At 55.3% G+C, this 13,236-nt stretch overlaps 1 protein-coding gene across 2 annotated transcripts in view; it reads left to right on the top strand.

Moving 5' to 3' along the window:
- The window catches only part of MYOM3 (myomesin 3), a 45,708-nt gene that overhangs the window by 16,613 nt on the left and 15,859 nt on the right, over positions 1–13,236 (top strand). For both annotated transcript variants that reach the window (XM_004592376.2, XM_058676859.1), the window contains 9 exons: positions 8–61; positions 423–550; positions 2,219–2,402; positions 5,584–5,758; positions 8,393–8,514; positions 8,829–9,016; positions 9,211–9,337; positions 9,731–9,909; positions 12,823–12,937. In XM_004592376.2, the coding sequence (XP_004592433.2) occupies positions 8–61; positions 423–550; positions 2,219–2,402; positions 5,584–5,758; positions 8,393–8,514; positions 8,829–9,016; positions 9,211–9,337; positions 9,731–9,909; positions 12,823–12,937 (1,272 nt within the window). The remainder of the gene's footprint in view (positions 1–7; positions 62–422; positions 551–2,218; positions 2,403–5,583; positions 5,759–8,392; positions 8,515–8,828; positions 9,017–9,210; positions 9,338–9,730; positions 9,910–12,822; positions 12,938–13,236) is intronic.

The raw sequence follows: 13,236 nt of genomic DNA, 5'->3' as shown, positions 1-13,236 counted from the left end.
TTCCTAGAGATCCCCTTCGACCTGGCAAAGAAGATCACAATCAGCACAGACGAGTTTGAAGGTATGGGGCCCCTCCCAGAGACCCTGGCATGCCACGCCAGCTTCCCATGCATGCTGGAGACCCGGGAACAGACCAGCAAAGCGCAGAGGCCCCTGTGTGCCTGGTCAGGTGTGGGGTGCTATGGGCCCTGGGCTCTGCCCAGCTGGAGAAGGTGGCATGTTGGGAAGAGTCCTAGATGGGACAGTAGGGTTCCTGAGCTCCAGTGCCAATTGTGCCCCACCTTGCTGGGTGACCTGGCTCATGTTCCTGCCTCTCCCTGGGCCACAGTTCCTTCTTTTTTTTACAGAATAAGGGGGCTGAGCTGGGTGGGGGGTTGTCTGAGGGCCCCACCCTTCTCTGCCCTGGATGATTCTAATTGCAGATGCTGTGACCATCCCTGGACCCCCCACCAATGTCCACGCCAGTGAGATCCGGGAAGCCTATGCGGTCCTGGCCTGGGAGGAGCCAAAGCCCCGAGGCAAAGCCCCACTCACATACTTCCTGGAGAAGGTGGGTCACCACATAGGCTCAAGTGCAGGTCCAACCCCGCCTGCGAGACAGAAAACAGGCTGAGACAGGAGTGTGGGGAAGGCCACGGGGCCTGCTGAGGCTCCAGGGGCACTGCCAGGGAAGCCTGCAGACAGCTGAAACCAGTGCCTGCCCAGGAGTCTGGAGGCAGGGTAGTGATGAGGTGGCCTTCTGCAGGTGCTGCCCTGCCCAGGGGACCCCCCAAGACCATCAAGAAAGCACACACAAGAAAGAGCCAGGTGACCCCAGGTCACAGGCTTAGTCAAGCTCCTCTTCCTGGCAGGCCACGTTCCAAGGGAAACTAGGCTGGTGACCCCCTAACCCCCCACCCCTGCCACCAGCTGGACACAAAGAAAGGTTCTAATGTGGACAGAGTGGGGATCGTGGTTGCGGGGGGACCAATGGGGCGGCTCAGGTGTAGTGGCTTCACAGTGCAGAGGTGGCAAACAGCACACGCGCCCAGATCCAGTCAAACCCTGGCCAGTGATGGGCCAACCTGAACTGCTGGGCCAACCCCTCTGAGCCACAGCCATGCTGTGGGGTGGAGTAGAAGCCAGCACGCAGCCAGGGCCAGCAGCCTCAGTCTGCAGTGGTCTCTCAAGGAGGGATGGATGTGTTCATTCATTCATTCATGCAAGTGTGTACTAGTTTATTCATTCATTCAAGAGACAGAGTGTGCACTCCCATCGCTGGCTAACTCCAGATGTCCAATAGTCACACGGGAGGTCTTCACACTTCTCCTCGGGAGACATTCCTGTTCTTGCTTACTCATTGATCTACTTGTTTTTGAGGCCGAGTGAGAACTCCTATGCCTTCATGCCCACAACAGCTGGCCCTGGCCAAAGCTGGGAGCCAGGAACTCCATCTGGGGCTCCCATGTGGGTGGCATGGACTTCTTGGGCCACCACTGCTGCCTCCCAGGGCCCATTGAGCAGGGAACAGAGAACCAGGCACTCCAGAGTGGAAGCACCTCCACCACTACCCCAGTGCTCCCTTCCTCTCTCCAGGGAGCCTCTGCTCTCCCAGAAGCCCAAGGCACGCCCCCTGCTGGTTGCCCCCTGTGCCCAGCACAGGGCTGACCTGGGCAGGGTAGATAAGTTTCAGTGAAGGGATGAATTAGAAAGGAACGGATTCCCAAGAGGGGCTTGGGCTCTGCTGTCCATGTGGGCCTCTTTTCACACTCCCCAGTGATGAGGGAAAGCTGCAGTAACTGGAGACTTAAAAAAAGAAGTATCTGACATCATTGAAGGAAAGACTGAAAGGTTAAGGAAGGCTAGCCGGATAACTCGAGGAGAGGATGGTGGCCTCAGTCAGGGTCATGGGGGAAACAGGAGGGTGGGCAGGTCATTGGATGAATGCTGAAGGGAAAGTGAACCGCTGCATTTGCCAGGGGAGCATATTCGGGGAGCAAGGGAAAGAGTAGAAGAGCCAAGGATACCTCCATAGTCAGCCCGGGGAACAGGAAGGATGACTGCTTCCAGCATAGCACAGGTGGCACAGGGTCGGGGAATGCTCCAGAGTTGGGGCTTGGGCTCGCTGGCTGACAGGAGATGATCTGGGTAGAGGTGTCCAGGAGGCGTTGGGAATGGGGTGGCCTGGGTCAGGGACCCTGCATGGAGCCCCAGCTGTTCCCCTGTTTCTTGCTCGCAGTCGGTCCTAGGCAGTGGCACCTGGGAGGCCATCAGCCCGGAAACGCCTGTGAGGTCTCCGAGGTTTGCCCTCCTGGACCTGGAAAAGGGGAAGGCCTACGTCTTCCGGGTGCGTGCGGTGAACCAGCATGGTGTGAGCGAGCCCTCGGAGCCCAGTGAACCCATCACCTTGAGGGGCAAGCCAGGTACCTTGGGCTGCAGGCAGGGCCGTCAGCATCTGGGGCAGGAGCCATGCCTACGTCCCTCTCCACCCTCTCCCCGGGAGCATCAGGACCTTGGTCCTGCAGTGTTCAGAGCCCTGGGCAGGAGGGTGATGGGTGCAGGAGTGTTTTCCCCATATCAGCCATGTACAGGTTGAGTGGGTCCAGCCGAGTCCCACGCAGGAACTTACTGTTCCTCAGTTCCAAAGGTCTCTGGCCGGCCCCTTGTGTCCTGCCTGAGCTGCCCCACCCAGTTCCAGGGCCCCCAGGCCAGGACACCTCCCATCTGCAGGCCAGCAGGGGCCTGGACAAGCCACATCCAGGCTGCAAGCCTCACTGGTCTCACTGGCTGACCTCTCTGCTCCAAAGGCCCTAGTTATACTCCCAGCCCTGGCTCCTCACTGGCTCTCCCAGCCGCAGCTTCACCCTGACCTTCACCCCCCAGGTCCCCCTCCCCCTGCTGCCAAGGCCTCTGGATTTTTGGGCTCCATGAAGTCATCCTGTAGCTGCCATCATCACTCAGACCTTTAGGACACTTAGCAACAGTGCCACCTGCCAGCTGGGATGGCAGCAGGTCCTGGTGGCATTGGTTCCCAAAGTCTAGGACTTGCTCTGCCTCCCTTGTTTAGGACAAAGAACACACATGCACGTGTGCATACACACAAACATGCACACATACACACCCACATATATGTGCACCCATGTGCTCCTGTACACACACACACATAGAGTGAACAGGCCAGCCAACAAGCAGTGTTTGTTCTTAAATCCGATCCTGTTAACGCCTGGGTTTGATGGGGCCTGGCTGGTAGGCAGTCGGTCCCTGGGTGTTCAGTTCTGTGGGCCGTAAGCCAGTCTCAGGCAGGGAGGGCCACAGAGGGGAGGAAGAAAGGAAAGGCAACTACCTGTATTCTAGAAGTCCATGCGTTATACAAAATGAGAAAATACAAAAACTCAGAAGAGAGAAGGAAGGGAGGAGGGAAGAAAACCCCTGCCTTACTGCACTCCTGGGTTAGCAAGCTCCTGGGTCCCCGGCTCCGGCCTTGGGCCTTGGCTGGCAGGTGTGGCCACGCACGTTCCTGAACCACAGGCAGCCCCACGCAGAGCCGAGTCATCACGTTAAGATGATGACCCCACATACACACTGTCTCCTTGGCGCTGGGATATCAGTGTCTGACAACTACTCCACATCCCGAGTCCCTTAAGTTCAAGTTGTTGCCCTTGGGGAGAAACAGGTCTTAGTAGCACATGGGATCCCTGAGGGGCCTCCTGCCCGCCTCTCCACTCAGCCAGCTGCACTCAGGGCTGATGCTCACACTGCTAGCAGGCCCTTCCAGAGTCCAGGACATGCCCTCGGCAAGTGCACTGCCCCACCTCAGGGTCAGCCCTCAATAACTTACAGACTGAAATTGGATAGATGCTCAGCTTGGTACAGAACACAGCCCAAACTGGTTGGAGGAATTGCTGTTGGATCCCCAGAAGTGGTCTGGTTCACCTGCCATGCTACAGGCCAACCACTGACTCCACAGTGGCAGAACAAAGTAGGTGCGAATTTCAGAGCCAGGAGGTGGGCAGCTATCGCTTCATTCCAGGATCCATGAGCAGTCAGGGGTGGAGACTGAAGTTGGGGCTCAGGGGTCCATGTTCAGCTGCCGTCCAAGCCCCTGGTCACTCTGCAGTGTTGGCAGCCCTCCTGCAATTGATCGGGGATGTCTTTTTTTAAGTGGTCTATTTATTTATTTGAAAGACAGAGTTAGAAGGGGAGAGAGAGAGAGAGAGAGAGACGATTTACTCCACACGTGACTACAACAGCCATGGCTGGGCTCAAGTGAAGCCAAGTGCATGGAGTTGCATTTGATCTCCCATATGGGTGGGACATTTTCTGTTGCTCTCCCAGGAGCATTCACAGGAAGCTGGACGAGAAGTGAAGCAACCAGAGCTCCAACCGGCACTGATATGGGATGCTGGCATGGCAGGTGTAGTTTATCACACAACACCAAAAATTAGGGAGTTTCAAGGAAGGTAAAGTGGGCTCTTGTCAGTGTGAGAACTACAAGCAAGCAGCAGTTACCTACTACTTGAGGCTGGGGATCCTGGAGAAGAAACCCCTCAAGAAGAGACCAGAATCAAGATGTTACCCATAGCAGACATCAGTGACTGCATGAGTCTCATGTTCAGGGACCACGTAGGATCAGCAGTCTTCCTCCCCCAATCCAGGGAGCAAAACAGGTTGAAGTAAGACCAAGGGAACTTCAAGCTGAGGAAGAGCGAGCAGGACCTGGTAGTTTCTAGGGTCCATATCCAAGGCATTGCACAGTGGTTAGGTGTCAAGTTTATCCTTTTCTGTTGACTCTGAGGCAACACCAGCACACAAGGAAAGGTGGTCATGGACAACTGACAAGTGAGGCTCTGGAATTCAGAGAAAGTCAGGTGGGGGAAGAGTAGGGCCTGCATAGAGGACGGGGATGCAGGCCTGAGACGGGAAGGAACAGGAGGGAACAGAAGGTGGGAGGAGCCCCCGTTGGGCACACAGGGGTGATGAGGGCCACCAAAGGGTGTGCTGGGATTGGGAAGGAAACAGCCTTGGACGTTCATGCACCTGCCAGCTGTCTGCCATCTATTCTTCCTTCAACCAAGGTACACCAGGCAGCCCCCACTCAGGGGGTCAGGAAAAGGCAGCACAGCTCTGAGGAAAAAGAAACAAGTTTTCTTCAGACTGAAGAAGAAAGCTGTTAGATGTGATAACTTCAGAGAGACGGGCTGTGCCAGTCACTTCTGGTTACTGCCTGGGAGAGCGAATATACACAGACGAAAGGTTTGTTTAGCTCTCAGCTTGGGGCTGGTGCACACTCCGCAGCAGGTGGCACAACACAGAGAGTTCAGAGAGCGGATGTGTGGTGAGCTGGGAAACAGAAGGGTGGAGCCCAAACTCTGGCCTTCACAGCCACCCTTCCTGGGCCAACTCAGGAGTTCACAGGAGACCCAGCTTCCACGTGCATACCCCGTCCTTCTCCCCAGGAAGTGGCGAGACCTCAACCCAAAGCTTCCTGCCTCCCTGGGTCTAGGGCTCCTGCATCACCCCCTGAATGCCAGGGGCCTCCTTGCTGCCCCCTCACCCCACCCACTGGGTCCTCAAGCACCTCACCCAGCCCTCTCTGCTTTTCAGCTACGCTCCCTCCCCCAGCTCAAGTTCAAGCTCTCCGAGACACGCAGACATCTGTCTCCCTGGTCTGGGAGCCCGTGGATGCAGGCCCCGAGCTGCTGGGCTACTACATTTATGCCCGGGAGGTGGGGTCAGCGGAGTGGCAGACTGTCAACAACAAGCCCATCCAGGACAACAGGTAGGGCAGCCCTCGAGGGAGGGACCATTATGAAAGTCCAGCTTCCTGCTCCCAGGGACAAGTATCCCTGGGACACCATTCCTTGGACCAAACGCTATCCGGAGCACCCATACGCACACAGCAGGTCACCTGGGTCTTAGAACATGTGTGCATGGGTGCATGCATGGTGCATGTGTAAGGCTGTCATTTCTTAGCATGTTTCACAGGAAGGAATCCCAGCTCACAGCACTAAGTAGTTGCCCACATTCCCTACCCTAGTGGAGGGACTGGGACGTGAACCTGACAGTCTCTTTTCCAAGAAACACTCCATGCAGGACTCCGCAGGTGGGGATGGCTATGACTGGGCCCTCCTGGAAGCTTCAGAGCCAGAGACAGGTGGGCGGGGGTGGAGTGGGAGGGTGCAGAGCAGCCATGGGCTCTCGAGCCAGAGAGGCCTGGTTCAGTTTGCACACCCGCCCTGCCTCCCTGTCTCTGGTGTCCTGCAAGCAGAACTAGCCTTCTCTGGGCCTGTCCGCTCTTCCATGGGCTGGAAGGGTGGGACAGTGGACCTGTCCTCTTGACCTTCCAATTCCCACTGTGCTCAGAAGACCCCTCCCTGAGATCCTCAAGTGAGGCCCAGGATTTCGACCAATTAGCTCAGAATCAAGGTTATCCCAAGAATAAGACTTCCTCCACTTGCATTCCCAGGTGATAACGGGGGAAGGGTGCCATTGTGAAGGCAAACTTGCCATGGCAGGGACATGTTCCCCCACCAGGGCCACAGGCTCCACTGGCCAATCCAGAGAATAGGGCATGTGTGGGTGTGTCATCTGCCCCAGGTTTCAGCAGGAGGGCTGAGGGCACCAGGGGCAGCCACCTGGACTATGTAGCTTGGTGTGTGTACAACAGGGTGGCCACATCCCTGAGAGCCCAGGGCACAGCAGGGCCTCGCCAGTGTCTGCTTGAACAAATGAATGAATGAGGGACTAAGGAACGGAGAGATGAATGAATGAATGAACGGATGATGAATCAATCAATGGAGGGATGAATAAATGGCTCAGCGGCAAGTGGGCAGGTAGTGTGCCGGTGCTTTGGAGACCTAGCTCAGGTCCAGGATGCACCCCAGCAGGCTGCGGGCTCTGGGCACACCCCTACCCTACCTGAAACAAAAAGTTCAACCCACAAGGGCCCTTCCCACAGCCCCATATCCAAGACTTTCTGCTCGGCCCCCAGCCGAGTCAGAGGTGAGAGCAGAGCCCTCCTGAGGGGAAGGTGCAGACTGTAACCTGTACAGCCACCTCTCACTTAAAGCATCATTTCCGTCTCCTGTCCACAGACCTGTCTGTCCACAAGGCCAGGTGCACCTGTTTAGGTACCCCCTCCCTCCTGTCTGCTTCCTCACTCCCTCCCCGTTTCCACATGGGCAGGGGGATCGAGGCTTTGTGGCCATCCATCGCCGGTGGGATTTAACTCCTCGGTACTCCCACCCCTGGGACCGCTGGCTAAGAGGATCTCCCTATGAAGCAAGACGTGAAACTGGAGCGAGACCCATAATTTGGGTTTGATTAAGAAGGGGTGAAGGCATGCGGTAACATGCAGCCTAATCCTTCATCTGCAATGCCAGCATCCCGTCTGTGCACCAATTCAAGTCCTAGCTGTTCCACTTCGGAACCAGCTCCCTACTGATGGTCTAGGAAAGCAATAGAGGATGGCCCAAGTCCTTGAGTCCCTACACCCGTGTGGGAGACCCAGAGGAAGTTCTTGGCTCCCAGCTTCGAACACGCCCAGCTCTGGCCATTGCAACCATTTGGGAGATGAACTAGTGGATAGAAGATCTCTCTCCCTCCCCCTCTTGGTAATTCTGACTTTGAAGTAAAATAAATAAATCTTTTTTTTTTTAAGCAGAGGAGTGAGAGAAGAAAAATTCATCCTTTTTAAAAATAAATTTATTTATTTGAAGGTTAGAATGTAAGAGAGGGAGGGAGACAGAGAAACAGAAAAAGAAAGAGAGAGAGAGAGAGAGCACGCTTCCATCCAAATGTCCATGACAGCCTGGGCTGATACAAGCCAAAACCAGGAGTCAGGAGCTCCTTCTGAGTCTACCATGTGGGTGGCCAAGGCCCAAGCACCTGGGTCACCCTCCATGCCTTCTCCCACTTTAGCAGGGACCTGGACTGGAAGCAAGGCAGCCAGGCCCTCTGATACAGGATGCCAGCATCACAACAAGCAGATTAATCCACCGTGTCACAGCACCAGTTCTTTCCCAAGCCAGAGTGCCCAGTGCAGCTCTGGATGGCGATGCTTGCTGGTTGTGTCCGCGAGGCCTCCGTGTTTTCATCCCAGCATGGGTGCACACAGCAGCAGCCATTCGTTCTTTGTCAAGGATGCCCCAAAGCCCAGAGGCTGTGCTGCTGAGCTGTGAGATGAGGCTGGCTGCCTTCCCCTCAGTGAATGTTACCCCAGATCCCACTGCTACATGCTCTGGCAGTGTTGTCCTGGGGCCAGCACCATGTGGACCCTGGTTCCTGCTTCTTGGAACCCTCAGAACTCATGGTGCTGGAGGTCACTCATCCTACAAGGGGATTCTAGAAGGCTCAGGAATGTCTCCAGGCTGCTAAGGCCACCACTGCTGAGGGATGTGTTTTCGTCCACCAGGTTCACGGTACCCGGGCTGAGGACGGGCAGGGAGTACGAGTTCTGTGTCAGGTCCGTCAGCGAGGCTGGGGTGGGTGAGAGCTCAGCCCCCACCGAGCCCATCAGGGTCAAGCAGGCTCTGGGTAGGTACATGGGCAACCCCGGGCCGCTCAGCAGGTTGGGGACTCAGAGAACATTTCTGGGAGGGTCCAGCCCCAACCACCAATGGGGTATGAACCCTTGAAGGGCCCAGCAGCTGCTGCTGACCCTCCTATCCCCCTTCCTGGGAGGAGGCCTGGTCAGCTCAGAGGGCAGATGATGGGAAGCCCATAAAGCCTCCAGGGCAAAGATGTTCAGACAGAACCCCCTGCAGCTGGGTTACAGGGAACACCTGGGAAGCGTCCTATTCCTACAGGCTCCCTGGGTCCAAGCCAGCCACCCGTTTGCCTCCCCACAGCTACCCCATCCGCCCCATACGACTTTGCCCTCCTGAGCTGTGGGAAGAATGAAATGGTCATCGGGTGGAAACCCCCAAAGCGTCGTGGAGGGGGCAAAATCCTGGGCTACTTTCTGGACCAGCATGACTCCGAGGAGCCAGACTGGCACCCGGTCAACCAGCAGCCCATCCCCAGCCGGGTGTGCAAGGTGAGGCTGGTGCAGAGGGAGGCCCTGGACCAGTGCTCCAGGCTCTAAGTCAGCTGGAGGCCATGGTTCTGGCCTCCGGTCAAGGGCAGGACACACTCCAGCAGTCCTGCTTCAAGTCCCACAGGGAGCTCCGACTCTGGATCCCTCGCCTGCCCCAGCTTCCATCTTTACAGCTCGCGTCTCTGTTCTTCAAGGTCAGTAACCTCTGTGAAGGCCACTTTTATGAGTTCCGGGCCCGGGCGGTAAATTGGGCCGGTGTTGGTGACCTGTCGGCGCCCAGCAGCCTGTTTGAGTGCAAAGAGTGGACGATGCCACAGCCAGGTGAGGACCCAGAGGCCAAGGCACAGTCCCTCACTGTCTCTTACCGCGCCAACAGAGCCGACAAGAGGAGCATGCACTCGGGATGCTCTTATGTGAACTGGGCTCTCACAGCCCTGGCCTTCCACCCACAACCCTGTGTCCCCTGCCACAGGCAGTCTCCCAACTCTGCTACTTGATACTGACTCTGGCCACCCCTAAGATGACCAAAGGGTCACAATTTCTTAGGCGCCATTTAAACATCCCACAGCCAGGAACCCCCTTAATCCTGGATGCCCAGGGTGGCTGGCGACCCCATATGGCATACTGCTCCCTGACCCAAGCCTCACTCCTGAGTGTTCAAGGAGGGACACTCACAGCCTTGCATGTCTCTGCCCCGTCTCTCATCTCCTGCAGGGCCCCCCTATGACCTACGGGTGTCCGAGGTGCGGGCTACCTCCCTGATGCTGCAGTGGGAGCCCCCGCTGTACACAGGTGCTGGGCCAGTCACAGGCTACCAAGTCAGCTTCCAGGAAGAAGGCTCTGAGCAGTGGAAAGTGATCACCCCAGGTCCCGTCATCGGTACCCACCTGAGGGTGAGTCCCCACTCTGTCATGTTCTGGCCAGATGAGCCTTCTGGTAGACATGGCAGAACATCAAGGGTAGAAGAACCTTCACGGTCACTTCCTCACTGAATGGCACAGAAGACCAGAGAGGCAGAGTAACTTACCTGGGGTCACACTGAAAACTGGTAGTAGGTCTGGCCAACTGCTGGCCTTCCTCAGCTCCATGCTGGGCGGGCTCCCCTAAAAACTCACCTGACAGCCACCAGGTAGGTCAGCATTTTTTCGCCTGTGTTTCTTGACCCACACAGTGCTAAAGCAATAACAAGGCAGCTACGCAGGGTGCCCAGGACAGCCCCACCCACTGTGCCATTTGTCTACAATGGCAAAGTTGGAGACAAGCTAAATGCCCATCAGCTGACTGTGCTGAACTTCATTGTGGTGTAGCCTTCCAGCCAAGTCCAGGGCCAGGTCCCATGGAGAATAAAATGGTGTAGAGGGGAAACAAGGATGGGGGTGGGTAGTGCAGGTGCTGTTCAATTTGCGGGAGAACCCATCAGAGGCGGAAAATACCGCCAAGCTGGAAATGCATTAAACATCCCTGACCAATCCCACTCAGCCCAACTCAGCCACACAGCATGCTGTGCAATGGTGGAGAGCGACAGGCCTGAGAAATTACTAGGTCTGGCTCTGCCTAGACAACCTCACATGGGAGGTTTTTTAGGATTTTATTTATTTAGTTTTTTTTAGGATTTTATTTATTTATTTGAGAGTTAGAGAGAGAAAGGGAAAGACTGAGAAAGAGTTTCAATCTGCTGGCTCATTCCCCAGATGACCACAGTGGCTGGGGCTGGCCCATGCTGAAGCCAAGAGGCTGGAACTCCTTCCAAGTCTCCCATGTGGATGACAGGAGTCATAACACTTGGGTCATCTTCTGCTGTTTTTCCAGGCACATTGACAAGGAGCTGGATCAGAAGTGGAACAGCTGAGACATGAACTGGCACCCATTGGGGATGCTGGCATCCCAGGTGGCAACTTTACCCACTGTGCCACAACACTGGTCCCCAAGGCTAATTTTTAAGCTGACCATTTGGTATGGCCTATGAATGATGTTATAAATATCCAATGGTCCTTAGCAAAGAAAAGTTTCCCCACCTATGGTGTCCCCTCTCTGCCCCAGGGCTGACCAGAAGCTGCCCTCACTGCCCAGCATTGCTGGAGAATAGCAGGCAATGTAAGGAGACATCCGAGTTCAAAATTCAGAGCGAGGTCTCAGCTCACTGACAGTAGCTTTGACACTGTCATAGAATCATAATGCTAGTCTCCCATGAGTCATGAACCCCCGAGGTACATGTTGATATGAACACACATTCGTCACATGGGCATCAGCAAAACAAAAGCCAGAACTGTCTAGTCTCATGCTTAATAGTGTATTAAGTGGAGAGCTAGATTTTGTTGTAGATCAAATACAGAAACTTGGATACAGATACGACAGTGCTTGCAAAAGCTTGCAGGAATCAACGTTAGAAGACAAGCTTAATTTTGTGAAGAAAAAAACAATTGAAACCCATACCTGAAAAATGGATCCTCAGAAAGTCCATGGATTAAATGAGCAAAGATTAATAAGAGCCAGCATTGTGGTATAACATCCCATATGGTGCCAGTTCATGTCCTGGGTATTTCACTTCCAATTCAGTTCGCTGCTAATATGCCTACAAAAAGTAATGGAAGGTGGCCCAAGTCCTTGGGCTCCTGCACCCACGTAGGAGACCAGAAAAAAAGCTCTCGGCTCCTGGCTGCATCCCCTCTGCAGTGGTACGTGAGCTGGTGCTGTGCTGTGTGGCTGGCTCATGTGAGAGATGTTCCATGGTTCCCCTCCCCATTCATACCTAGGTTGGCCCCAGCCAGGGTGAGTGCCTTTGATGATTTGGCACAAATCTCTGTGCCTGTCTGGTTCTCTGACTCAGTCACTCACTGAATGCTTACTGACCCCTACCCAATGCCAGCTCAGGCCCAGATCCTCAGCACAAGAAACAGCAGTCCCAGTGGGCAGCAGCCAATGACAATACTGTGTGATCAATGCTCTCATGGAGGGAACCCATAATGACAATGTGATCAGTGCTATCATGGGGGAAACCTATGGATTCAGGAAGGCCAAAGTCCCTTCTGGACCCCTTGCTTGTGTCTGTGCAAAATCTTAAAGTGTTGATTGAGGTAGTGAGACTTCTAAGAGGAAGGAAGGAATACCCTTGGGTAAAATCAAGGAGATGTAAAAGGATGTAATGTGTATGGGGGCCCTGGGGGAGCCAGGGAGAGAAGGAGGCAAAAGGAGGAGAAGAGGGTGGGCACAAGACGTTGAACTTGATCCTGAAGGCTGCCGAAAGATTTAAGCATCACCAGCTTGTAAGAGCAAAATGAACTAAGGAAGAAGGATCTAGAGACAGGCCACTTAGGAAACTCTGACTAATTCAGGTGAGGAGCGTGGTGCTTCAACAGGACTGGGATACTCAGTGGAGGGCTTTTCCAGCAAGCCTGGGGGAAATTGGGAAGATGGAGCAGCTGGGACTTGGTTGCTGGATGGGGAGGGTTCAAGCAGAGGCTATCAGAGGTGATCCTGGCTCTTTTGGATGTCAGACAGCAATGGAGAGATGAGGGAGGCAGGAAGTGGGGGGGGCTTTCCTGTTGGGAGGTGAATGTGGAATGGATCCTCGAGTGGGTGGAGTTCGGGAGGCCACCTGCCAGGCCGTAAGCCAGACTGAGCTGCCCATCAAACACCAGACATTAAAGCTCCATGAGGGCTGCGCTCCTGGTCCCTTCCCCCAGGTAAGCTGTGCTCCCTTGGGGTGCCACAGTGAGTGACTCCCCTACTCCCGGCGTGGTTCCAAAACAGATGTGTCTTTGCCTTCTCAAAGCTCACTCCTCCCCTTCCTCCTCCCCCTCCCCCAGGTGTCTGACCTGCAGCAAGGAAAGAGTTACTTGTTCCGGGTCCAGGCTCTCAACTCAGCTGGCCTGGGGCAGCCGTCGATGCCCACTGATCCCGTCCTCCTAGAAGACAAGCCAGGTAGGGTGTCCAGAGAGAGCCAGGGCACCCCTGTTGGGTAGGGAGCTGGGAGGAGCAGCAGAAGGATCGTATGCAGAGTCCCTCTCCCTGCCTGGCCGCAGTCTCTCCTGCTCCCTGCCCTCCCCCACTCTGTTCATCCGGGTGGATGCTGAGACAGGAGCACAGCTGTTCCCCGTGGCACAGCCGTGGCTCCATCCCTTGTGAGGCCACACTAACAACCTATGGTACCTCCCTGTAAAGCAACTCGGTCTGCTTTATGTGGGCTGCTGTATGTGGGCTGGCCTGTCTCTCAGCTCCTC

The sequence above is a fragment of the Ochotona princeps genome, chromosome 2, assembly GCF_030435755.1.
Source record: "Ochotona princeps isolate mOchPri1 chromosome 2, mOchPri1.hap1, whole genome shotgun sequence".
In the NCBI taxonomy this organism is placed as follows: Eukaryota; Metazoa; Chordata; class Mammalia; order Lagomorpha; family Ochotonidae; genus Ochotona; species Ochotona princeps.
Note: the sequence above shows the minus strand (reverse complement) of the source record. Positions and strands in the feature narration are given on the sequence as shown.